The sequence below is a fragment of the Cervus canadensis genome, chromosome 31 (genome assembly GCF_019320065.1).
Source record: "Cervus canadensis isolate Bull #8, Minnesota chromosome 31, ASM1932006v1, whole genome shotgun sequence".
In the NCBI taxonomy this organism is placed as follows: Eukaryota; Metazoa; Chordata; class Mammalia; order Artiodactyla; family Cervidae; genus Cervus; species Cervus canadensis.
The window spans coordinates 35,447,665-35,473,394 of NC_057416.1; the positions used below are offsets into that span (position 1 = coordinate 35,447,665).

The 25,730-nt window shown below is 40.8% G+C and overlaps 1 protein-coding gene across 5 annotated transcripts in view; it reads left to right on the forward strand.

The window, feature by feature from the left end:
* Window positions 1–11,472, forward strand: part of HOOK3 (hook microtubule tethering protein 3) — a 90,440-nt gene extending 78,968 nt beyond the window's left edge. For all 5 annotated transcript variants that reach the window (XM_043454230.1, XM_043454231.1, XM_043454229.1 and 2 more), the window contains one exon: window positions 1,825–11,472. In XM_043454230.1, the coding sequence (XP_043310165.1) occupies window positions 1,825–1,965 (141 nt within the window). In that variant the 3' untranslated portion in view covers window positions 1,966–11,472. The remainder of the gene's footprint in view (window positions 1–1,824) is intronic.
* Window positions 11,473–25,730: the final 14,258 nt, after the last annotated feature.

Below are 25,730 nucleotides of genomic sequence, written 5' to 3' on the forward strand. Positions count from 1 at the left end.
CGTCACCCCTACTGGTTCCTCTTTGTCCTCCTTCAGGGTGAGCGTAGCAACCTTGGAGCGCTGACCCTCAGTCCATACTAGTGATTTCATATGGTGATTTCATATAGTATGATTTCATGAAATCATACTAGTGATTTCATGACTTCACATATTATGTTTCTTACGGAACCAGACTGATTTACTCTGTGACGTAGTATTTAAAGAAGAATCCTATTGATAGTTTTCAACTCTGCAGAGAGTGAAGGAATAACTCCCAGTAGGATCTCACAAGTTATGTTCAGGTAAGATAGCTGGAAAAGCTTCATAGGGCTTCACTGGCGGCTCAGCGGTAAAGAATCCACCTGCCATTGCGGGAGATGTGGATTCAACCCTGGGCCGGTAAGATCCCCTGGAGAAGGAAATGGCAACCCGCTCTAGTATTCATGCCTAGAGAATTCCATGGACAGAGGAGCCTGGTGGGCTACAGTCCATGGAGTCACAAAGAGTCGGATGTAACTAAGTGATTAAAGCAACAAACAGCAGAAGCGTCATATATACATTCAGAAAGTTCTGTATCTCAGACAACTGAAATGGAAGTGAAGGTGATGAGTAGCTTGGTACCTGGTGAAAGGTATTAAGTGTCTCAGAGAATGGCCTTGTGATGGATCCTGAGATCTTAAACGTGTGTCAAGAAGTTGAATAAGTTGCTTTGATAATGAAAGTTTTTTTAAAAAAAAAGGTATATTTTAAATATAATTGTTAATGTATGTAGGCAAATCAGTAGGTTAAATATTACCAATAGATACTTGTCCATTTTCTTCAGATCCTTAAATGGTTTAGTTTCAAACTGAGTGAAAAACACATCCTGGCTTTTCTCACTGGGAAAATGGAGGATGTTGGGTCTCCCCAAAATACTGAGCCCTGACCCCTGTTTCCATGGAGCTGACCAGTGATGGGAGGTGTATCTTGTCTTCTGTGCTGGTTGCCCAGCTCCTCTGGGTGTCTCTCTGCCTCTCCTCCTGGCCCTGGTCCTTCCGCCTCCTTGTTGCCAGCGTCCACCTGCTCCCATCGTCTTGTCTGCAGTCACTGGCGGGAGGAGCCAGCCGCCCTCAGCTCCTCCCATTTCTCTGGCCAGCCTTCTCTCCAGCTCATTCAATGAGCACTGAGGCCGTCTTTCCCCATCTGCTCAGAGTGCTCACTGTTGGCTCCTCCCAGTTTAGAGAGGGCCGCAGGCTGCCTCCCCGCTGTTCGGAGGTCGTGGGCCCGCGGGTGGGCTCCTCTCTGTCCTCAGGAAAGACCCCTGCGCTAAGTGGGCCCTCTGCTGGGGGCCGCCAGGAGCTCCCCTTAACTTGAGAACACAAGTCTGCCTGGGAAGAAGAGCAGCGCAGTGGTATGTATTACACCTGGTGTGACTCTCCGCCTTCAGAAGGAACAAGTGCTGTGTGGTCTTCTGTTCTACCTAAACCCTGTGATTTCCGTACCCCTACGTGAATCAGCCGCTACCAATCAATCACCCTTTTCCTCCCTTGGAAAATCACTTGATACATCTGATCTGAAAGGGAAGTGTGTATGATTTCGTGTGGGTGATATAATTCCAAAGATCCATCTCTTATTATCTACCGTCCAGATTATTGTAAATTCAGAAAATTCAGCCTTCATTTCTCCACAGGAAGATTTGTACCTAATTGTTGGAACTAAAATGTCTCTAAGACCTCAATCTGTAATGAAGAGAATTACAGATTAAATCGTGCCGTCTGGCCCCACGTAACAAATTCTGCATGATGGTTTTCCGCTGTGAGAGTGTGTTCCCCTGTTTCCTGATGACTTCTTTTCCCTGTGATGTAGGGGATGACTCTGCACAAAAAGGCGGCCGAAGACAGGCTTGCCAGCACAGGGTCGGGGCAGTCGTTCCTGGCGAGGCAGAGGCAGGCCACCAGCACGCGCCGGTCTTACCCGGGCCACGTCCAGCCGGCCACTGCAAGGTAGACGAGTCCCGCCGCTGGGATCAAAACACCCGCGTTCAACACACACTTCTGTTACATGTAACGGCGTTTCAGGAAATTCAGCCCGCTTGTATTTCGTCTCTATTTTATGTTACCATTTACTTGTGTCTCATTTGAGGACTTTCTCTCTTCTATATCTGTAATGTTTTAGTTTCTCAGTCCTTTATTTTGTAGTCCTTTCAGTTCCTTTTAATGTGCCAAAAAATCTTTTTAAATGCCCAATTAAACGTGTTGTATATTAGTGTAGTACTTTCCTTTGTACGAAAATGTCCTTTCCCCAATGGTGTAGGCTTTGTAATGAATTAGATTTTCTGCCAATAATTGATATACAGTTTATATTCTTTATCGTGCCTCTGTGTTACCATGCTTTCTAAGAATGTCTTTGTTTAAAGGGAATTAATCTTTTTATGATGTATTAATCTGTGTTTTCAATTGTTTTCCAAATGCACTTCAAATAACTTACATATTTACTATATAAAATGGTTGGCAAGTGCACTTTTTGCAAAGACATAAATACATCGGCAGAGGTGCTAATCAGCTGTCACCGAAGGCCCCTGAGAGAATAATTTAGAGGGAAAAAACGAGTTTTCACATTGTTTTATAGGAAATTAAATTTGTCTGAAGATTTGGAAACTATTTTTAAAACATAAATAGAATTTCATTATTTCCTGCTATCTTGTTTGCTGGCAGAAGTGAATGTGTTGGTTAGGCTATTCGAGGAGAAGTTACAGAAGAAAAAAAATCAGGCAGTACATTCTTTTTTTTTTTCTTTTTCTTGTTTTGGAATATCACAGTAACTGAGGATCAGATTCTAGCAATGGGGCTAACACTGAATTTCAACCACCCTCCACGTCTCAATGATTTATTTTTTATATACTTCCGAGTCACAGGTAGCCTTACCTTTGGGGTAATTCCCTTGCTGACTTGCACCTCATTTGTCTTATTCCTTAATACTAACCCTTCTGTTTCTCACTAATTCCTAATACTGAACATCTTAATACCAGTCATAAGATCAGTAAGTGACTTCCTGTGTGTGATGTTTATGACAGGTCTGTTTCTTAATTCTGTGGATGAGTCTAAGAATTTGCTGCTGAGTAGATTCTCTCTCTGGTATTTGGTTGCCCCAAAGTGCTTACATTTGTTGACAGATTATAAACTGTTTATTTACGTTGATGAATGGCTGTCAAGTAACAAGAGATCGTGAAGCACTTTGACTATAGAAGGTGCTATATAAATGCAAAATATCATTCATTTGAACATGAAATGTCTCTGGCTCACTTTCCATATTGGTTTAAATATTTGGCCCCAAATTATATTAAATATATTCCCCTCCAACCTTTCTCTTGCACCACAGCCCATTTTTTAAAAGCAAAAATTTACTGAAATTAGGTTGATTGTTTGTTCGGTTTTGGTTTTAGATAGGTTACCTATTAAGAAGATTCTATTTCATGTACTTGCTGTTTGGAAGTTCAGGTTTCATTTAGTTTTGTACATTAAATATAAATGAGTAACTTTAAATCAAGCTAAATGTACCTAAGAATTCTCAGAAACTTTATTTGGATGTCTGATTTTAAATCCTTATTTCCTTTTTTTAAAGAAAATGGTGTTTTCATTTGTCCTCAGAAACTGTACCTGGAGAAGGGTATTAGAATGTATGCAGGAGTGACTCCATGCCTTGAGCTAATTTTTTACATTAAGTACAGAAGTCTGAGCTCAGTGTGAATGCCTCCGCCTGTTAAGAAGAAAAGCAGGAGGAGTTAGTAGGAAAGGACAGAACCATGTGAGTAGGTGCATCCTGGGACTTCTGGAGGCTGGGCAGACCCAAGCACATGGAATGTGTTGACAATAAAAGATTAAAATCTAAGATGGTTCAGCCTCTCCCACCCCCACTATGTCCTATCCCCTTATTTCACAAATTAGAGAACAGATCCAACTGTTTTAAAATAAGGCATGAACACTAACCTCGGTAAAATTGAAATTACTGGTAAATACACCAACAGAATAAGATAGACTAAAACCAGAGTCCCTGAACTGTTCCTTACGTGGATTCTATCCCAAGAGATGAGGAATTTTCCTTTTAGTTCTCTATTTACTAGCCCCGTCCTGGCCTCCTACCCACCCACCTACTCAGATTTGTTTCTCCTCATGGGAAAGTGCCAAGCTCCTGGAAGGAAATTTTCCATCCCATTTTTCTTCAGCATCCCATTATTTTGGTGTTTACATTCATAACCTTCACTCACCTTTACAGCAGGCTTAAGTTTTAGTATATCGCTTTCATTCCATAGTAGAAATGTTATTTCTAAACACTGTGTGATGTTTTTTGAAAAGCAGGAATAAAGCTGCACTGTCCCAGTGAGATCCCTGCTTCCTTGGCCCAGCTTTTGGGCAGGGTTTGATGAATTTCTCTTTCCCCAGTGATGATTATTAATCTCTAGGAGGTTTGTGCCAATGCACAATCTCTCTGCAAGTTGCGAGACGGTGGGCACCTCACGTAGGCGGGAGCCGAGCTGGGCTATGCTGGACAGATGCCCACGCACAGTGGCTCCGTGAAGCCCACGCTCCCTGGGGCAGTGAAGCCAGTCCTGACGCACCATGGAGTCAGCACAGAGTTACTGTGTTAAGGGTGAGGCAAGGCGTCACCCCAGGCCTGAACTCTTCTAAACAAAAACCTTATTTTCTGTTTTCCTTCTAACCAGGGTGAGAAAATACAAACTTAGTAACGAAAGACCACAACAGCATACATTTTATATTCTGCAGTGTGTATTTAACAAGTTTGTAATGGGGGGAAAAAATCCAGCAAATATTATAGTTTACCACATCTTCAAAAGAGAATAAAGAATACAATTGTACATATCTTAAGAAAACTCATACAAACTCCATCGTATCTTTTTAGTATATGTCTGATTACCTAATAACCAAGAAGAAAAGAAGTCCCAAAAGAAAAGCTCCATTTTCTTTCTTTTTCTTTTTTTTGGCCATGCCACGTGGCATGTGGGATCTTAGTTCCCCGACCAGGGATTGAACCTGTGTCCTCTGCACTGGAAGCAGGAGAGTCTTAACCACTGGGCCACCAGGGTAGTCCCAAGGCTCTGTCTTCTAAACACTGATCAGGATTGAATTATTTCTGTTTGATAAAACTGGCTAGTGAGATGATTTCCTTATAATAAGGATGATCTTGTCAGCTGTTGTTTTGTCAAGGTCTTACTGCTTTGTCTGTGTAGTGACAGCTCAACTGCATAAACCTAAGCTAAATGTTTCCAGTCAGAGGCATCCGCCCACACCGATCCGCAGGCCTCAGGAAGGCACGCGAATCTGTGCTGTTAGAGACAGACCAGCAGTCGGAGATGTGAGCGTAAGTGGGGTTTAAGTTGAAAGAGAGGTACATTTTTATTTATGAATTCTTTTACTCACACTTCCTTCTCAGTGGCAGTTTTATTTATTCACATCTAATGATAGAAGATATTTTTTGGAGTCTCTTGCTCTCTGACCAACATTCATCTTTTAAAGATAACAACACCCTGTTAAAAGTTTGAAAATCTTTATCCCGATATAAGAATTGTCTTGAAGCAAAATTCTTAATTTTTGAACTTATCCTGACTTCCTGCATTGAATCTCCAGTGGTCCAGATCTCAGGCTCCGGGAGCGTTAGAACTTTCCCCAGTTGGAACACGTGAGGTTTATCTGACAAAGCACTGGTAACCCAGATAGTATAAACCTCATTAGTTGAGAGCCACCTAGATAAGAACGTCTGTGACCCTAGAGGGAGAACACAGTGCTTGTTTAGCTGAGAGCAAAACAGCAACATGAGCTTTGTTGTCTGTTCCTTAAGCTGTGGACGCATGTTTTGACTTTTTATCCTCAAATTACAAAGTGACTCTGCCTAGAAATGGCTGTGGAACTGATGGAGGGGTACATTTCTCAGCAGTGATGTCTGTGTGGTACCCCGCAGGGTAGGAACAAAATAAGAGGGGATCTCAGAATCTTTGAAAATTATTTTTGCATGCTTTTTCCTCCCCCCCCCACCTTTTTATAATGATCATCTCTCTTCCTCTAGTTCCAACTGTCAAAATGGCAGCTCATTTTAGTAGATGTACAGCCCAGTTTCACTACATTTAGAAAGCAGTTTCAAAAAAAAAAGAGCAGTTTCAGAGCTTATTCTTTGTAACTATAATGATTCAAGTATTTTGTATCATGACGTTTTTATATGAGGGAGGCTATTCTCTGTGTGTCTGTCATCGTTTTTTACTTTCTATAAAGCATATTTAAATAATAATTGGTGTATGTTCATTTTATTGAAAAATTTGAAAATGTTTTAGTGACCAGTTTAAGCACGGTAATTTTATTGTTCTTAAGTTGTGCAATAAATAATGTTTATTTCTCAGAAGCCTAAAAAACATAAAATAATTTGCTACTGACACAGCTACCCCTCCCCATCCCCCTAAATCGTGGAAGTGTCAAAATTTTGCTCCTGTTTTTTCATAAAGTGAAGGACAGGGCAGGTGTGATGACCTCCATCTCTTTTCAGTCACTGATTATGTTCTTGAGAAATATGTACCAATAATTTGTTTTAAAACAGCCTTTTATCAACCTAATTTCCATGTATTTATAAATATAAAAGCTTTAAAATTTATATTTAATGTTATCCTGAAATATACTTGGATTCTTCACACTGCACTTAACATGATAGAGAAGGGACATTACTTGAGAAACAAGAGACCTGAACCTAATTACGGCAAGTATATGAGTCTGGCAATTGCGGCCTGACAATGCTTCCCAAGAATTCTGTTTCAGCAATTATGCCTCTCTCGTGTACTTTTCTGCCTTCTAACATTTTCCAATAATATCCTATGAGACAAGTTTGTATGCTACCTGTAAGAGAGCATAGAACTCTGAGAAAGTAATCTAAGGCTGCCAAGGCAGATCCATTCCTAGAGAGTAGATCGATTATCGGAAGACAAAAAGACCTAATTATAAACAAATATCCAAGCAGACGGAAGTGCTGACACCATTCAACCTACACTTGGTCTTAATAGTAATACTAAAGTAGTAGTTTACATAAAATCTTCTGACTTTATTACATGGGCATTCTGTTAAAAAAAAGAGTAGACAAAAATAATTTATTTTCTAATCGTCCTTCCTTTCTGTGGGCACTCACTGGGCACAGATTAACAGTACATGTTTGTGAGTGGAGAGGAAAGCATCAGTTTTCATCTTGAAACTGGTAACCCATTACTCACTCTAAACTAGATCTTTAAGACTGTGAAGATAGGATGGTGTGATGAGATGAGACCTCTCTGGTGACTGAAACTCAACTACCAACTCCCTAGCAGTAACCTGGCTCTGCTGATGTGTGCGGTTTACAAACCGTACACTCAGTTTTATGTCTACCTTAATTATACATAGTGGCCCTGCAGAAAATCTTGTTTAAAATGAAGGCAAGAGTAGACTTCCTATGTGCATATATTCAAGGGGAGCCTTTGTGTACCTGGTAACATGACTGTCAGGCTCTGAACTAGGTGTTCAGGGTCTGATGATGAAATCATCAGAGAAAGTGTGTAGGTAGCCTTGGAATGTAAGGATGATGGGGCTATCAAATACCCTAAGTTATATTGACTCAGAGCTTAAAAGGATAAGTAAGTATCATGAGAAGAGCAAGCTCAGAGTGAGAAAAATCACCAAAGCATGCTGAGGCTTTACTGCATGTGGGAGACTTCCGAGCAGTCCTCATTTAGAGATCTCTTAACTGACAAAGGAGAATAATTAGATTAGCATTAACAAGTATCAAACTTATAAAAGGGACTCGTGTTTATTCTTGGTGTAATTTGTCAGCCTGTGGACAGTGATTACTGTATATACATTCTATATATGTAGAATATATATATAGTGTGTTTATTTTATATATGTCACTATTAGAGTTGAATGTCTTAATATTATTTACTACTTCTACTCACTTATGTATTATTTATACTTTACTGCAAGACTCACAGCACTTTACTTACTAACATTAGATAAGTATTTTCCTTCCACCTTTCTGTGGCATTTTCCATGTACATCTTTTCCACTGGGGTTCTTTTCCTTCTTTTGGAAGACCACTAAGACAGCCGTAAAAGATCGCCCAAATAAATGGGCTGTGCTCTCTTCCTGAAATGTTTAAAGTCTGATCTGAAGTTCTGAGTCTAGAACTCTATCTGAAGCTGGGTTGGGGCTGCGAGTCATTAATTATATTTTATATTTCATGTTAATAAGACTCATGAAGTTAATACTTACGAAGCCAAGGTCTCTCACAGACACACTTTAAACTCCTTGTTGCCTGGAGTTGCATTAATAAAAAGTGAACAGTCTTCTGGTTCATCAGAAGATGCTCTCACCTTTCATTTACCTGTCTCCTAAAATACAGACTGGCAAACTCTCCTTCACTTTCATAGTTTCTTCATCATTGCATGTACTCAGACACAAGAGAAAGAAAGCCAGACTCCAGGAGCTGTGATGTCCAAGAATCTGGGAAACGCTGGGATTGAGGTGATGGGGAAAAGCAGATACTAACCATGGCAGGATGCTACAAAAGTGGTCTTAGTTCTGCTATAACATATGCCTTATGAACCTGGCCATTTTCTAAAGTTCAAATATGGCAAAGTTTCCAGCTTTTTTCTGTTGAGAGATGTTTTGTGGAGTCAGGACTCTCTTCATTTGTACTTGAATATATTTGTATTCAAATTGGTCAAAACGTACTGAAATATTTGTTGTTACATAAACATTAACACAGTGATTACTGCCAAAGAACAGGGAGATATGCTCGTTAAGAACATTCTCGTAAGAGTTTTGTCTTATGTTTAGATGAGAGAAGTGCTTTTAGAGCGTGAATAGTTTCTGCAGTGCTTGCTTCTATGTTAACCTCTGTTCTGCTGATGTGCTCGGCGTGGGCAGGTCACCTGGAAGACAGCAGCACAAATAGAGAAGGCTGGACTCTAACCTGGGAGAGGAGAGCCACTCCTTATCCTCCCAGAGTAAAAAAAAAAATTAAACACACAGTCACACTCACACATGGGGACAGAACGTTGAATGGATAAATCATCTTCTACATGTCTTGAGCATCCTTTGGCTTCTTGCTAATCTATTTAAGAGCAGATTCTAGACCTGCATTGTCCAATCCACTAGCCAATTCCCAGCCACACGTGCTGGTTTAAATTCAAGTAAAATTAAGACTCCGGTTCCCCAGTCCCCCAGCCACATTTCATCAAAGGCCACCCGTGGAAAGCAGTTACTGTACCAGACAGCACAGATCCAGAACGCGTCCATCATTAAAGAAGGCGCTTTTGACATTTGGTGCCCAAAGAGAGAGTAAGGATGAAATAAAGACGTTCAGTTAACTTATGATACACTTATAGATTTTTCTGGCATCATTAAAGAAAGATATTTTTTTTTAATAAAAATTAATACCAGCCCTTTTTAAAGACCTTGAAAAATCAAAACCCCATTCTTTGAAACTAGTTTTCAATATATTTTTTTAAACAGAATCTTAGCACTTTACTTTTTAAAGTGGTATAATTAAATGACTTCATAAATCATAACTTAGTATCTTCAGGTTCTTCCCTTTTTTAAGTAGTCTTTTAAAATTGATGATAGTTTCTAACACTTATCCAGCAGAAACTGATGAATGCTTATTTATTTACAAGTAAAAGTTGATAGATGACATAGTCCTCTATTTTAAATCTATTCTGTTTCTTTCACATCTATATAGATCTAAGGAGATTTGCCAACAGTTTTTTCATTTCTGCCCCCAAAATCACATTTGATCATCTTTCACCTTAAAGGCATATCAAGATCCAAATAGTTTCTTTGATTTTCTTCCTAGTCTCTTGCTCTTAACTACTTAGGTTATGAATCAAGTTAAGTTTCATGTATGAAGCAGATTTTATTCCAGCAACTTAGTTAATGAAACATTTTTTTTTAAGATTTATTAATTGCCTTGGCTTATTACTAAAGCGCTTAGCATGACTCAACAGATCTATACAAATGCATCTTTGAATTTTTTAACGAATAGAAGAGACTAATTGCAGCTCTTTGGAGTCAGCTTGGTATTTAGTGAAAACTGTACTGTCAGAAAGTCAGATACTTTCCTCTGCCTTTTCAGTCTTTTTAATCAAGCTGCAGACTTGATCCAGTAGTGTCAAATTACAAACAACTGTAAAGAAATTCTTACTCAAGTACAGATGGGCACATGGCATGATTTGAGTTTATTATTTTTTGGTGGCCGAATTTAAGTGTATATTCTGCAGAGACTCATATTCTTAGTTAAGGGAAATTTTCAAGATGCTTGAAATAAGAAAGAACATGCTAGTATAAATACAGGAAATGACTGTACACAAATGCCAATCAGCGATTTGGGGCCTTTTAATTTTTTTAATAGTCTTTTGTTTTTTTAATAGTCTTAGTTATTAAAAATTCAAATGCACTAATATGCCATTGCTGTCACTAACTTTGCTGTTTACAGATTATATGTAATTCATACTGCTTTGTGCTCAGAAGAATAATTTCCAGGTTTAATCTTGTTTTGCAATTTTGTGTTTTGAAATTTGCCCCACCATTTATAACACCCAATTTTTGGTTGTGTAATGAATGGTAAAATTCAAACATATCTAATAGTTTAATAATTTGCCTTATTTCAGTTAACAAATTCTATCAAAGATTTGGGGATAGAAAGAGGCTTTTTTTTTTCCTACAGTATTTTTTAAACTTTTCAGACGAGCTGGAAAACACTTTAGTACATTAGAGTTGGAGTTGTATTGGTTACAGTCCCAGCTCTATAGCCTTATACTCATGTCTTAAGTATTACTGATTGTTCTATGAATTGTTAGTTTGATATTTGACATTGTAGTTATCCACCTTGCAGTTTAGCCTTTGCAAAAAGGATATTGCTAGGTATGTTCTTATTTCTGGTTGACTATTGAATTTGTAATTTCACAGTTTCATTCTGAGTCATGATAATCCCAAAAGGAAACCCATGTAGGACTAAATTTTTCACCTCACAAATGAATCAGTGCAGTTTCAGCAACCTCATACATAAATGCATCCAAGCAATGTCACACCTGTTTACCAGTCATTGACTCTGTTAGATTCATGAGTTTTCTCACCGTTTCTCTGAGATAAATGACTTGTTAGAGAGCCTCATTAAGAAATTTTCACCAAAATCACAAAAACACAAAGTCCAAGAAATCACCAGAAGACAGATTTTTAATTTTTTGAAACCTTATATTGTATTTCCTTTTGATGTCACTTATTCATTTTAATTTTATGACTGCCAACTTGTTATGGTATTAATTATATGTATATGTTTATATGTATGCATATAATATATGTATATGTATATGAAGAATAAAGTTAAGATTTGGTCAAACTATATTTTCCCATTCAAGTACAAAAATGTTTTCAAGGCTGCAAAAAGTGTACAGTTGTTAAACAAGTTGTAAATAAAGACTTGTATAAAAATTCAGTTTAGATTATTTTTTCTTCTCTTAAACCCTGACACAAACACATTTAATAATTGTCTTAAAGTATTCATCCACTTGCCATAGTGTCCTGTCAATTTAGATGTTATGCCACTGACTTACTGTAAATCAGGAATGTTCTGTGAGCTTTTTCCCAGTACGTAGGATGGGTTTTCTTTTGATTTAGGCTGGCACATAGCGTGTGTAAGTTGATTGTCCAAAGTTCTGAGGGATGAAAGGTAAACCTGGCTTCTCCCCTCTTCACAGACAGTCTAACAGGAGCCATGGTAGGTAGGTTACCTTCTTTCACAATATATTATTCTTGAAGCATCCTATTTAGGCCATGGGGCTTCCCAGGTGGCTCTGTGGTGAAGAAATCACCTGCCGGGCAGGAGATGTGGGTTTGATCCCTGGCTCAGGAAGATCCCCTGGAGGAGGGCATGACAACCCACTCCAGTATCCTTGGCTGGAGGATTCCCATGGACAGAGGAGCCTGGGGGGCTACAGTCCGTGGAGCACAAAGAGTCGGACACAACTGAGCGACCAAGCACAGCAGAGCACAGAGTGGAAGCAACTGTGGAGATGTTGATTATATTGATAATTCCAAAGTGAAGTTAGTACCAGGATTAAATACAAACAAACCAACCCTGTTATGTCCCTGGCCAGAATAGTGCTCATTTTAATGTGCATTTAAAGATGACATTTTAGTGTCAGAAAGCAAAATATAAGTGTTCTTCCTTCACCAGCGTGGAGCAACCATATTAAATTTAGCCTTTATTTAGAGTGTCTGCCCTGAGGACTGAATATTGAAGCGAAGGGGAAGGGAGTGAGAAGGTAGGTTGAATCACAAAACTGGAAGCAAAAAAAATATATATATATATATATTTTTGCCTTCAAACAGCCGTGTGATCAAATGGGGGCCAACACAGGAAAGTTCCCACCTACTGTGGTCCAGCCCGAAGACCCCAGCCGGCCGTGAGGATGGTTCGCGCCATCTGGTCATCCCTGCGGCACAGAGCGCGCGGCTTTGGCGATGCCGTGCCCTCCCCGGGGCTGGGACAGGCCCAGCCACTCTCCATCGGAGCTCCTCACTCACTCACAGTTCTGGTGACGGCCACGGCTAGGGTTGTCTGCAGACTGATCTCCCCTGTGTGGCACCCAGACTGGGGTGTACAGGGCACCCGGGAGGGATCAGACCACTCCTCACGCAAACTCCTGACGTGGCCAGGGGGACCACTCACTCGGAGTCTCGGGGGAGAGGGGCCTGCTTGACGCAGCTGCTTCCCCCAAGCAGGAGGCCTGAGAAACCCCAGAGAGAGCTCCAAAGCTTGTCAGGACCCAGCCTCCGAAACCTCAAGCATCAGTTCTTTATTTGTCAGGATTGTCTCGAACTCTACCAGGTCCAAGGGGCTGACCCTCCACTTCGCAGTTACTCTAGCTGCGTTGTTCTGGAGTCAAAGATCAGGAAGACTGTTGCTATGAAGGTCATACTCCTGAAGTCAGAATATTTTCCTGTTTTCTAATCCCCACGCCAAATGCACCCCCAGGGGTGCAGAACCACCAGGTATGTAACTAAAACTGTGAACAACACCTGCAAAGCTTGAAGCCACAAAAAACACTCAGGCTTCTTTGGACAGGTATCTAGTTGTATGTGAAAAGTCATAAAGTGTTAGTTGCACAGTCATGCCTGACTCTTTGCAACCCCATGAACTGTAGCCCGCCAGGCTCCTCCATCCATGGGATTCTCCAGGCAAGAATACTGGAGTGAGTTGCCACTTCCCTCTCCAGGGGATCTTCCTGACCCAGGGACTGAATCCCGGTCTCCTGCATTGCAGGCAGATTGTATGTAACATGAGCTCTAAAATGTTTCCACTCCCTACTTTGGCAGTTAACTTCTGGGATGATATTTTAAGAAATTTGCCCCAAATATGAATGCTTCTGTGTAGTGATGAACTGTCCGTGTTCCTTGCCGAAGTCCTCCGTCTGCACAATGGCTCCTCCTAAAGGACACATGTTCAGACATCTCCCCCACGTCCCAGGCTGGCATTGTCAGTTTTTTCCACTCTACTGAATCCTTCCTGTTAACATACAAGCATGCTGCCTTTTCTCATATCTCCAACCTGTCTTTATTAATGAATTATTTTTCATTTTTAAACTGTATTTTTAAGTGTGGAGTTTAATAATTTTTGAAATGTATAACATGATGAACCCATCAACGGTCAAAATAATGACCACTTCCATCACCCCAGAAGGTTCTCTCAGACCCCCTGGTGATCTCTCCAGGCCCTCCAGCTCCCCTCCATCCATCCATATCCCTGGGTGACACCTCTGCTTTCTGACACTGTGGCCTGTTCTACATAGTGTACGATTCTATGTAAATGGGATCCTGCAGTGTGTACTCATTTTTATCTGGCTACTTCTACTCAGCATAATTAGAGGTTTATCCATATTGTGTGTATCCATAGTTCTTTTTATTGCTGAGTGGTATTCCATTGTGCAGATATGCTATAATTAGTTTATTCATTCGCCTGTTCATTTTATTTGAATGTTTCCAATTTGCAGCTATTCCGAATGAAGCTCTGTTTGGATGTGTGATTCATTTCTCTTGGTTAAACACCTAGAGTGGAATAGCTAGGTTACAAGTCGATTTAGATACTGTATTTATACATATTACCAATTTTGACTTAATTTTTTTATATGGTGCAAGTGCGAGGTATGAATTGTAGGAGTTTTTGGTTTACTTGGATAGGCATATAGAATGATTCAGCACCATTTGTTGAAATTATCTTTTCTCCACTGAAATGCATTTTACACTTTTGTTGAACATCTGTTGTCTATATGTGTCTTATTTCTGGATGTCAGCTGTTACATTGATCTGTCTTGACACCAGTAATACCCCATCTTGATTATTGCAGCTTTATAAGAAGTGTTGAAGCCACACAGTGTAAACCCTCCATCTTTTTCCTATTTCAAAGTTGCTTTAACTGTTTAGGTCCTTTGCATTACTTACCATATGAATTTTTTTAATTTTTTTTTTTTATTTTTTGGTGTTAGTTTTTCCTCATACTCTTTATTTTTTCCATTTTGTTTATTATTATCTGGCCCCACTATACGGCATGTGGGGTCTTAGTTCCCAAGCAGGGATCAGAAACCTGCCCCTGCAGTGGAAACACAGCATCTTAACCACTGGACCACCAGGAAAATCCTCCCGTATGAGTTTTAAAATCAGCTCATCAATTTCTACAGAAGAAAGCCTGCTGGGATTTTGATTGGGATAGTGTTAAATCTATAGATCAGTTTGGGAAAGTTGACACCTTAATATTAAGTTTTTCATCCACAATAAATTAATTAAAAAAAAAGTTTTTCATCCATTTGTTTAGGTCTTCCTTAATTTCTCTCACCAATGTTTTATAGTTTTCAGTGTACATTTTTTCATATCTTTTTTCAGATTCATCCTAAGTATATATGTCATATTTTTGATGCTTTTGTAAATAGTATTATCTTTCCATTTTAATTTCCAGTTCCATGCTGACACATAGAGATACATTTGAACTATCTCTTGGTTTGCTTAATTTTCTTTATTTTTTTGGTTTTGATTTCTAGCTCATTGATACCTATTCTGATATTTATTATTTCCATCCTTAAACTTAGTCTTAATTTGCTCTTCTCTAATTTCTCAAGGTAAAAACTGAGGTAATTAGCTTGAAACCTTTCTTATTTTCTAATACAGGCCCTTAGTGCTAAAAGTTTCCTTCTCATTACTACCTTAGCCTCATTGCAAGGTGGATTCTTAACCCCTGGACCACCTGGGAAGCCCCCGCCTGTCCTTTGAAGCTCTGAAGCCAGGCGCTGACTTCTCCTCTCTAGCTACGGAAGTCCTAGATGGCATCTGCTTCCAGTAGAAGACTGTTTTGTCTGCACGGAGTATCTGTTGTTCAGCACAGCCACCTTCAGGAATTACCTTAGCTAGATCTTCTGGTAACTTGCTACACCTTCTGTATCAGCACTTTTTCATTTTTATGCTATACAAAGAGCTTCTTTCCTTAAACCTCAGGATTAAACCCTGCTACTTCAAACTTTTCCTCTGCAGCCTGCTCACCTCTCTCAGCCTTCACAGAATTGAAGAGAATTAAGGCCTTACTGTGGATTAGGCTTTGGCTTAGGGGGATGTTCTGCCTGCTTTGATCTTCTATCCAGACCACTAAACCTTCTCCATGTCAACAGGAAGGCTGTTTCACTCTCTTTTCATTCATGTGTTCACTGGAGGAACACTTGTGATCTCCTCCAAGAAGCTTTCCTCTTCATTCACAACTTGGCTAACTGGTACAAGAGGCCTAGCTTTTAGCCTGTCTTGGCTTTCAACATACCTTCCTCACAAAACTTAATCATTTCTAGCTTTTGATTTAAAGTAGATGTATGACTCTTCCTTTGACTTAAAACACTTCCTTTTACTTAAACAGAGATCAGTGTACGGTGCTAGCTGGCCTAATTTCAAAATTGTTGTGTCTTGGGGAACCAGTAGGCCCAAGAGATGCGGAAACAGCCAATTGATGGAACCAGAACACACACATTTATCAATTAAGATCCCTGTCTTAGGTGGGCATACTTCGTGGTACTTCGACAGTGTTTCAAAACCTGATATATATATATATATATGTATCACCAAAGATCGCTGATCACAGATCATCATAACAAATATAATAAGAGTGAAAAAGTTTGAAATATTATGAGAATTACCAAATTGTGACACAGAGACAGACTGAGCAAATACTGTTGGAAAAATGGTGCGAAAAGACTTGCTTAATACAGGATTGCCACACACCTGCAACTTGTGAAAAACACAGTATCTACAAAGTGCAATAGAGCAAAGTGCAATAAAACGAGGTATCATCACTGCCTCCATCCTACTTCTAAAAAGCTAGTCCCGAAGTCAAGCTTGGGGAGTGAGTGACAGGAGGTGGGATCACTGGGAATCATCTGGAGGTGGCCGCTTCCGGTGAGCTGTCTGCTCAGCCTGTTTGTTCTTCTGCACGTGGTATGTCTTATTGCTCTGGCTGATTTTAAAGGCATCATTGGTTTTAAGCAATTTGACTTTGATTGGCCATTATGTCTTTTTCTTTTTTTCACACTTCTTGAGTTTGGCTTTTATTGAGCCTCATGGATCCCTAAGTATATACTTTTCCTCCAGCTTATAAAAATTGCAACCCTTATTTATTCAAATACTTGTCTGTCTCCCTGCTCTTCCCCATTGGGAGCCCCAGTTACACATGTATTAGTGAGCTGAAGTCCTTGAGGTTCACTGGTGCTGTTAATCTCTCTCTATGTTTCATTTTGGGTAGTTTCTACTGCTATGTCTTCAAATTCACTTTTCTTCTGTAATGTCTAATTTGCCACTAATGCCACACAGTATACTTTTCATTTCTAGAAGCTCTAATGTTTTTATTATTTTATATACTATATATATTTTTTCCATGTCTCTACTTAATATGTTTAATCTCTCCTGTCGCTTCTTGACCAATATAGAACACAATTATACCTATATTAATGTCCATGTCATTAAAAGATGCTTGCTCCTTGGAAGGAAAGTTATGACCAATCTAGATAGCATGTTAAAAAGCAGAGACATTACTTTGCCAACAAAGGTCTGTGTAGTCAAGGCTATGGTTTTTCCAGTGGTCATGTATGGATGTGAGAGTTGGACTGTGAAGAAAGCTGAGTGCTGAAAAATTGATGCTTTTGAACTGTGGTGTTGGAGAAGACTCTTGAGAGTCCCTTGGACTGCAAGGAGATCCAACCAGTCCATCCTAAAGGAGATCAGTCCTGGGTGTTCATTGGAAGGACTGATGCTAAGGCTGAAACTCCAATACTTTGGCCACCTCATGTGAAGAGTTGACTCATTGGAAAAGACCCTGAGACTGGGAGGGATTGGGGGCAGGAGGAGAAAGGAACGACAGAGGATGATATGGGTGGACGGCATCACTGACTCGATGGACATGAGTCTGAATAAACTCCGGGAGTTGGTGATGGACAGGGAGGCCTGGTGTGCTGTGATTCATGGGATCGCAAAGAGTCGGACACGACTGAGTGACTGAACTGTATCTTTTGTGTGACACTTTGTCCAGCCTTAGTTACTTTCCTCTCATGCATACACTGATCACTATTCAACTTAGCCTCAACACAGATCCTCTGCAAGGCTTCAGAGCTCTCTTTGTAGTATTTCTGTTCAGATACTCTATTCTGTAAAGTTGAGCCACTCGTCTCAGGACGACCTCTGTGTCCTGCCTGGTTTCCCCTCACCACATCATGACCTGGAAGTGTTTCCTAGCCTGGAAGCTGGGACAATCACTGGATTCACCTGTGTGTCTCCCATCACCCAGGAATCATTGTCGTTTTCCTGAGGTCCAGTGATTTGAGGACTGTTTGCCTCACTTTTTTGACCTAGTTTTTTAGTTGTTTCATGTTGAAGGGTAAATCCAGTCCCTGATACTCTGTGTTTGCTGTAGCTGAAATTCTCATTGTTAAAAGTGTAGGCAGGATAATTGCACTAGAGTTGTATTTTTCTTTTTTTTTTTTTAGAGTTGTATTTTTCATGTTATAATAAAATTATATGATGCTTGGATTTGCTTCAAAATGATCCACTAGACTGTGAAATCAAATGAAGGATACTGATGAAATGGGTTTCCATGAAGGGATGCTTTCAGTATTTGCCTGACAGGTAAAAATGGTGGTTCCACTGTATTATTTTTCCTCTGTATTTGTGTATTTGAAATGTTCAATTATGAAAAATAAATACAAAGTACTCATGCATGCTAATTTTAAAATTTACTACAAATCAACAGTAATCAAACCAATGTGATACTTAGAAAAGTTATACATAGACATCAGGGAATAGAAGTGAGAGTCCAGAAACAGTCATTATATTTATGATTAATTGCTTTTTGACAAAGGTATCAAGACCCTCCAATGGGGCAAGAGAATTATTTTCAACAAAGTGTGCTAGGAAAGTGGATGCACATGCAGAAGAGTAACGGTGGACCCCTGTGCTGTGCTGAGTCATCCAGTCGTGTCCAACTCTGTGTGACCTCATGACTGTAGCCCGCCAGGCTCCTCTGTCCATGGGATTCTCCAGGCAAGAATACTGGAGTGAGTTGCCATGGCCTCCTCCAGGGGATCTTCCCAACTCAGGGATCGAATCCAGGTCTCCCCCATTGCAGGCGGATTCTTTACCGTCTGAGCCACCAGGGAAGCCCTTTAATAAAGGTGGACCCCTAGCTCACACCACATATAAATATGAAATCAAATTCGATGATACACCTAAATTTAAGCATTCACTATGAAACTTAGATGGCAAACACAGACGTCAGTCTTGTTGGCGTGGATCTCCCTCGGCTCCATCAAGCACTTTGACCATCCGGACACCATGTTTTCTTACTTATTTCACTGCTACCCCCCTACAGGGTTCTCTCTGGGTTCTCTCATTGGAGCTGTCCCTTCTCCTCAACCTCCAGTGTTGAAACGCCCCAGCATTGGTCCTTAGCCCCCTTCTCTTTACTCTCTCCATTGGGGATCTCATTCAGTCTCATGCCAGTTCTGTAACATCTTTGGACTAAAGACTCCCAAATTCAAATCTTCAGCATAAACCAGAACTCCAGGACTCCTATGCCTACTCAGTCTATAGACGTGGATGTGTAAGAGGTTTCTGAATCCTAACACATCCGAAACAGCTCCTAACCATCACCACCCCAGCCACCGCACGTGCACACATGAAGAAACAGAATTTCTGCCGTTGCAGCAGAATTCCCACACCTACACATGTTAGCTCCTTCCTTGTCATTGCTCAGGCCTTGGGGTCATCCCTGCCCTGCCCTTTTGCACACCCTGCTCCCATATCCAGTAGATTAACAACTCTCAACAATTCTCCCTTCAAATTTTAGCCAGATTTTGATCACTTCTACCATTTCCACCCTAGTCTATATCACTCTCTATCCTGGTCAAGGCAGCAGCCTCCTCTCTGGTCTTCCCTGCTTTTACCTCGCCCCACTCTCCCCATTTTTGAAGAGCTGAAAGACAGCTTGTTGCGAAGGCGCAAGTTGTATCATGGCCCTCCACTCCTCAGAATCCTTCAGTGACCTCTCAGCTCACTCCGGAGTGAACGCCAAAATTCTGCCACCCCTGTGTGTTCTGCTCTGCTTAACCCTCTGACTCCTCGCCTACTACCCGACCTCCCACTCACTCCCCTCCAGCCACACTGGCCTCCCAGGCCCGTCCACCCATCAGCTTGTCTTTCTTCAGAGTCTGGGCTTCTGCCAGGAGTGGTCCTCTGCACACACACTCACACTGACCTACCATTTTTACCTCCTGCAGTTCTTTATTCACACGTCACCTACGACCTGAGCACTTCCCTAGCAACATCCATAAGAACCCACCCCTACACTCCGCACCTCTTTGCCTGAGTTTTTTTCCTTGGCATTTACCACTATTCAATAAATATTATGTTTATCATTTTTCCTCTCTCTCTTTAGGATGAAAATACCATAAGAGCAGGAATTTTGTTGGGTTTTTTCCCTTGCAGTTGAGAACAGAAACTGGTCCACTGGTCACAAAATGAACATTTACTAGATAATGTGTATTAAAACGAAGATATTCATTGAATGCAATATTATAACAGGAGAAAATGATAAATAATGTTAAATACTCAACCATGGATAAGTTACTAAGTATTATATAAAGTATAATATCTAAAAGGAATATCATTCAGTCATTAAAAACTATCTGTTCCATGGCAGAAGCCAAGTTGTACATTATATTTGGCCAATGTATGTTAACAGTTGTCTGAGTGTTCAGACAGAAGCAAGCTGCCTTAATTAAACTAAAGCTGTGTTTCTTCCCTCACATAATTTCATGCAGCCTTCACAGAAAGACAAGTTACAGCTTTCTTTCGTAACAGAAAATTGTTTTATTTTTTAATTTTTTTTAGAAAATTGTTTTAATGCAGTACAATTTTTACACAATTTTCTACAAAAGTCATCACTTTCAAATCAACCTAGCATAAAACCTTTAGCTAGAGTTGGTTTGACCTACATGAAACTCCAGAAAAACAGGATTCTACATTCCTTGCCTTTGATACTTTTTCCCAGCACCATCTTCATCACACTTGTATGTGTATAAATTGAATTACAGTTGATGCTTGAATGACAGGGGTTTGAACTGCATGGGTCCTTACACATGGATTTTTTTTTTTTTTTTAATAAACAGAGACTGCAGTACTATGGGATCTATGGTTGGTTGAATCCACAGATGCACAAAGAACCAATGCCAAGAGTCAACTGTAAAATTATATTGTAGGCTTTCTACTGCATGGGTGTTGGCACCCCTAACCCTTGGGTTTTTCCACTGTCAAATGTAATTTGTTTCCCTTTGGGGCTTTTCACCATTTTACTCCAATTTTGTTTCCTTAAAATATTTTTTATTCTAAAATATAATACAAAAACATAAAAATACATAGGATGAAAATATACTTAGTATAGTACAGAGTACAATTTTACTAGTTGTCATATGGTGAATACCAATGTACCACATCCCACAAAAAAGTGAAAGTGTCAGTCGCTCAGCCATGTCCACGTCTTTGTGATACTTTTGAGTGTCTACTAGTGGCAAATGACTCAATTTTTGTTTATCTGAAAACTCATTACTTTGCTTTCTTTCTTGAAGGATACATTTACTGGCCATAGACTTCTACCTTAGCGGGTGTCCTCTTTCAGCAGCTTGAGGACATCCTCCCCTGCCCGGGTCACTATCTCATGTAGTGACTGGGCTCCACTCGGTCACGGCACTGGGGAAGTTGAAAGCTCAAGCATTTAACACAGTTCCCAGGCACCTAATGACTATCCAACTCATGAGGAAACCTCTGGAAGCGTGCAGTCAAACTGAGAGCATCAGGACTCCCCTGGTGGTCCGAGGGCTAAGGCTCCAAGTTCCCAATGCAGGGGGCCCAGGTTTGATCACTGGTCAGGGAACCAGATCCCACATGCTGCAACCAAGACTTCCCATGACACAACTAAAGCTCCCACATGCTGCAATTAAGACCTGGCAGAACCAAAAATAAGTGACAGTGTCATTTAGCCATACCAATGAAAAGCTCATATCAATAATGCCTAAAAGTCAAACATAAACTGATGATGAATTGGACACATGAAAAAGGTAAATTTTGTGAGAGGTAAAATACACCTTCATAAAAATTGATGGGACTTCCTTGGTGGTACAGTGGTACAGTGGATAAGAATCTGCCTGCAAGTGCAGAGGACACCACAGGTTCGATCCCTGGTTGGGGAAGATTTCTCAGGCTGCACAGCAGCTAAGCCCATGGGCCACACCTGCTGAGCCCCCGGCTCCAGAACCCAAGAGCCACAACTGCCGAAGTCCTTCTGCCTAGAGCCTGTGCTCTGCAACCAACAGTAGGCCCTGCTCGCCACAACTAGAGAAAGCCCAAGTGCAGCAACAAAGACCCAGTGCAACCAAAAAATTAATAATAAAGAGAAGAACTGATGAACAATTTGCACTACAACTTATATCACTTCTTAAGTAGTTTTATTTACACACACTTATGATTTATTTATATAATAAATGGTAATCCATTTTAAGTTGGACCATAAAGAAGGCTGAGCACTGAAGAATTGATGCTTTCCAACTGTGGTGTTGGAGAAGACTCTTGAGAGTCCCTTGGACCACAGGGAGATCAAACCAGTCAATCCTAAAGGAAATCAACTCTGAATATTTATTGGAAGAACTGATGCTGAAGCTCCAATACTCTGGCCACCTGATGGGAAGAGCTGACTCATTGGAAAAGACCCTGATGCTGGGAAAGGTTGAGGGCAGGAGGAGAAAGGGGCAATAGAAGATAAGATGGTTGGATAGCATCACTAACTCAATGGACATGAGTTTCAGCATACTCCAAGAGATGGTGAAGGACAGGGGAGCTTGGCGTGCTGCAGTCCATGAGGTTGCAAAGAGTCAGACACGTCTTAGTGACTAAACAACAACAACAAATCTATTTTAAAGTTGTTTATTGATTGGCTGATTTCTACATTTAGCACAACCATGTGTGTATGTGTCTATGTGTAAGTTGTTCAGTCATGTCCAACTCTTTGTGACCACATGGACTGCAGCCCGCCAGGTTCTTCTGTCCATGGAATCTCCAGGCAAGAATACCATACTGGTTGCTAACCAACCCTGCCTAGTGTTATGGCATCTTAACGTCCCCAGGAAACCTGACGACAAAGCAGCGGGATGCACCACGGACTCAGCAGGGCAGTTGTTTTCAACCTGGGCTGCATCTCACAATCATGAGGGGAGCTTTGAAAATACATGGATGCCATGCCCTCACCCTTGACCAGTGAAATTAGGATCCCTGAGGCTGGGGCTTAGTCACTAGAGTCTGAGTAAAACTGTCCAGGTGGGACTTCCCCGGTGGTCCAGTGATTAAGACCGTGATTCCACTGCTGGGGGCACAGGTTCAATCCCTAGTCAGGGAACTAAGATCCCACATGCCACGGGGCAACTGAGACTGCCTGCTATGATGAAAGATCTGCATGCTGCCATGGAAATGGAAGCTCGTGGGTGCTGCAACTAAGACCTGATGCAGCCAAATAATTTTTTTTTCTTAAAGAATCAAAAAAAAAAAAAGAAAGAAAGAAATACTGGGCAGAGGAAGGCATCCTTTGAAACAGGGTTGGCAGGCCTGGGTTTCATATGTGTTGGCTCCTAACTGTTGACCTTCTCCATGTCCTGTAACAAGTGCATCAGGTCTGGCCCAGGGAAAGTGGGGGACCAACAACTGCCCTGCTTCTCCCCAGGGTTCTTCTCATCTCAGATGAGACATCTGTGTGTCCCGCAAGCCTGTGTCCTAATGGATATTCATCCAGATCCCATCTGTCCCTCGTCCTCTTTGGTGATGACTTTCTTCTACCCCGTCTTACATCTTCCCTTCTCTGACTTCCACCTCTCTGACCATATTTTCATCAAGCATCTTTAGGCTGCTTCTCATATAACCTCAGGGACTGGTATGAAGGCAGGGGTGTTAGTGCACAATTCCAAGCATATCGCAAGGATCTAGAAGACAAGGACAGGTTGAGAAGGTCCACGTGCTGACAGGTATCCAGCTGTCTTGAAGGAGGCTCAGCCAGTCATTTTACTCAGATTGTATTCCTATTTGGACTGATTTGTTGGCAGAGCTAATAGAGTGTAGTGTACCTAAATTGAAAGAGTGGCAACAGTCATTGATTTTCCCTTCCTATAACTAACAACTTGAAACAGTATGTTCTGTAATTTATTAGAGTTTGGAGGAGTCATTACATTACTGGGGTTTGGAGAGGTACATATCACTGGATCAAGAAAGACAGAGAGGATATACTGTAACCAAAAAAAAAAAACACATATATTTTCATTCAATACTAAAGTCTGCCATATAAAAATGACTTAAAAAAATCACTAGAAATACATATGTGTGGATGTAGAACCATAGGGAAAGAACACAGTGGACTACTGAACTAAAACAGGACTGGATGGTCAAAGGGTTTTGTCTACTCTGATCAAAAGGAACACTGACCTTAGTGTCATTCTTAACTATTTTTGGGTCTTGCATCCTCCATCCCGCTAAGCCGTCAGCAAATCCTATCAGATTAACTTTTTTTTTTTTTTCCTGAAGGCCATTTTTTTTTTTTTTTCTAGTGGGTTTTGTCATACATTGATATGAATCAGCCATGGATTTACATGTATTCCCAATCCCGATCCCCCCTCCCACCTCCCTCTCCACCCGATTCCTCTGGGTCTTCCCAGTGCACCAGGCCGGAGCACTTGTCTCATGCATCCCACCTGGGCTGGTGATCTGTTTCACCATAGATAGTATACATGCTGTTCTTTTGAAATATCCCACCCTCACATTCTCCCACAGAGTTCAATAGTCTGTTCTGTATTTCTGTGTCTCTTTTTCTGTTTTGCATATAGGGGTATCGTTACCATCTTTCTAAATTCCATATATATGCATTAGTATGCTGTAATGTTCTTTATCTTTCTGGCTTACTTCACTCTGTATAATGGGCTCCAGCTTCATCCATCTCATTAGGACTGGTTCAAATGAATTCTTTTTAATGGCTGAGTAATATTCCATGGTGTATATGTACCACAGCTTCCTTATCCATTCATCTGCTGATGGGCATCTAGGTTGCTTCCATGTCCTGGCTATTATAAACAGTGCTGCGATGAACATTGGGGTGCACGTGTCTCTTTCAGATCTGGTTTCCTCAGTTCAGATTAACCTTTAAAGAACACACAGAATCCGTCCACTACTCATCACCTCCACCTCAACTGATACAGTCCATTGCTTCCCAAAACTGTTAATCATGACCCAGGGTAAGAAGTACATTTCACAACGTGGTCTATTAAACCTCAACATATAGAAATTTACAAAACTTCACCCCAAAATTACTTTCTTTTTCTAAGTGTACGGTGCACTATTTCCTATTCCATTGTGTTTCATTTTTTAAAATACTGGTCACACAGACCAAAAAATGCTGGTCATGGGATCAGATACCAAGAAGGAACTTGGGATGTAGGATTAGGGACAAATACCTGAGGGTCAAACTGCAAAGCAGGCACTGGGCGGCCTCAGCCTCGCGAGTGTGGGGGTGTCTGGTCAGTGTTCCCCGTCAGGCTGCAATGGCCAGGCCTCCCTGGCTCTGCCTCCCTTAGTGGGCTGTCCTCAGGCCACGATGCAGGAGGCTGACCGCTGACTGCACTCCCCAAAGTTGGGCAGCAAGTCCTTACTTGGAGGAGACTGGCGGGTCACCGAGTCCTCATAGGATCCACTCAAATGATTTTATTACCCATTGGTGAATTGTGAACCATAGTTTAAACACTCTGACCTTTGGCCTGGACTGCTACAATAGCTTTCCACTCATCTGTTTCCATTCTTGCCTTTCTACTGCATGTATTTCACACACAGTAGCCAAAGTAATCCTTTAAAAATGTAAATCACATGTCCCTCCCTTACTCAAAACCTTCCACTAATTTCCACTTAAAATCCAATCCCACAAATGGTCAATAAGCACGTGAAAAGATGCTCAACATCACTAAACATTAGAGAAATGCAAATCAAAACCACAAGTGACGATACCAGTTCACACTCATTCAGATGGTTATCAGAACAAAACCAGGAAACAACAAGCATGGGTGAGTATGGAAAGAAATGGAACCCTTGCACACATGC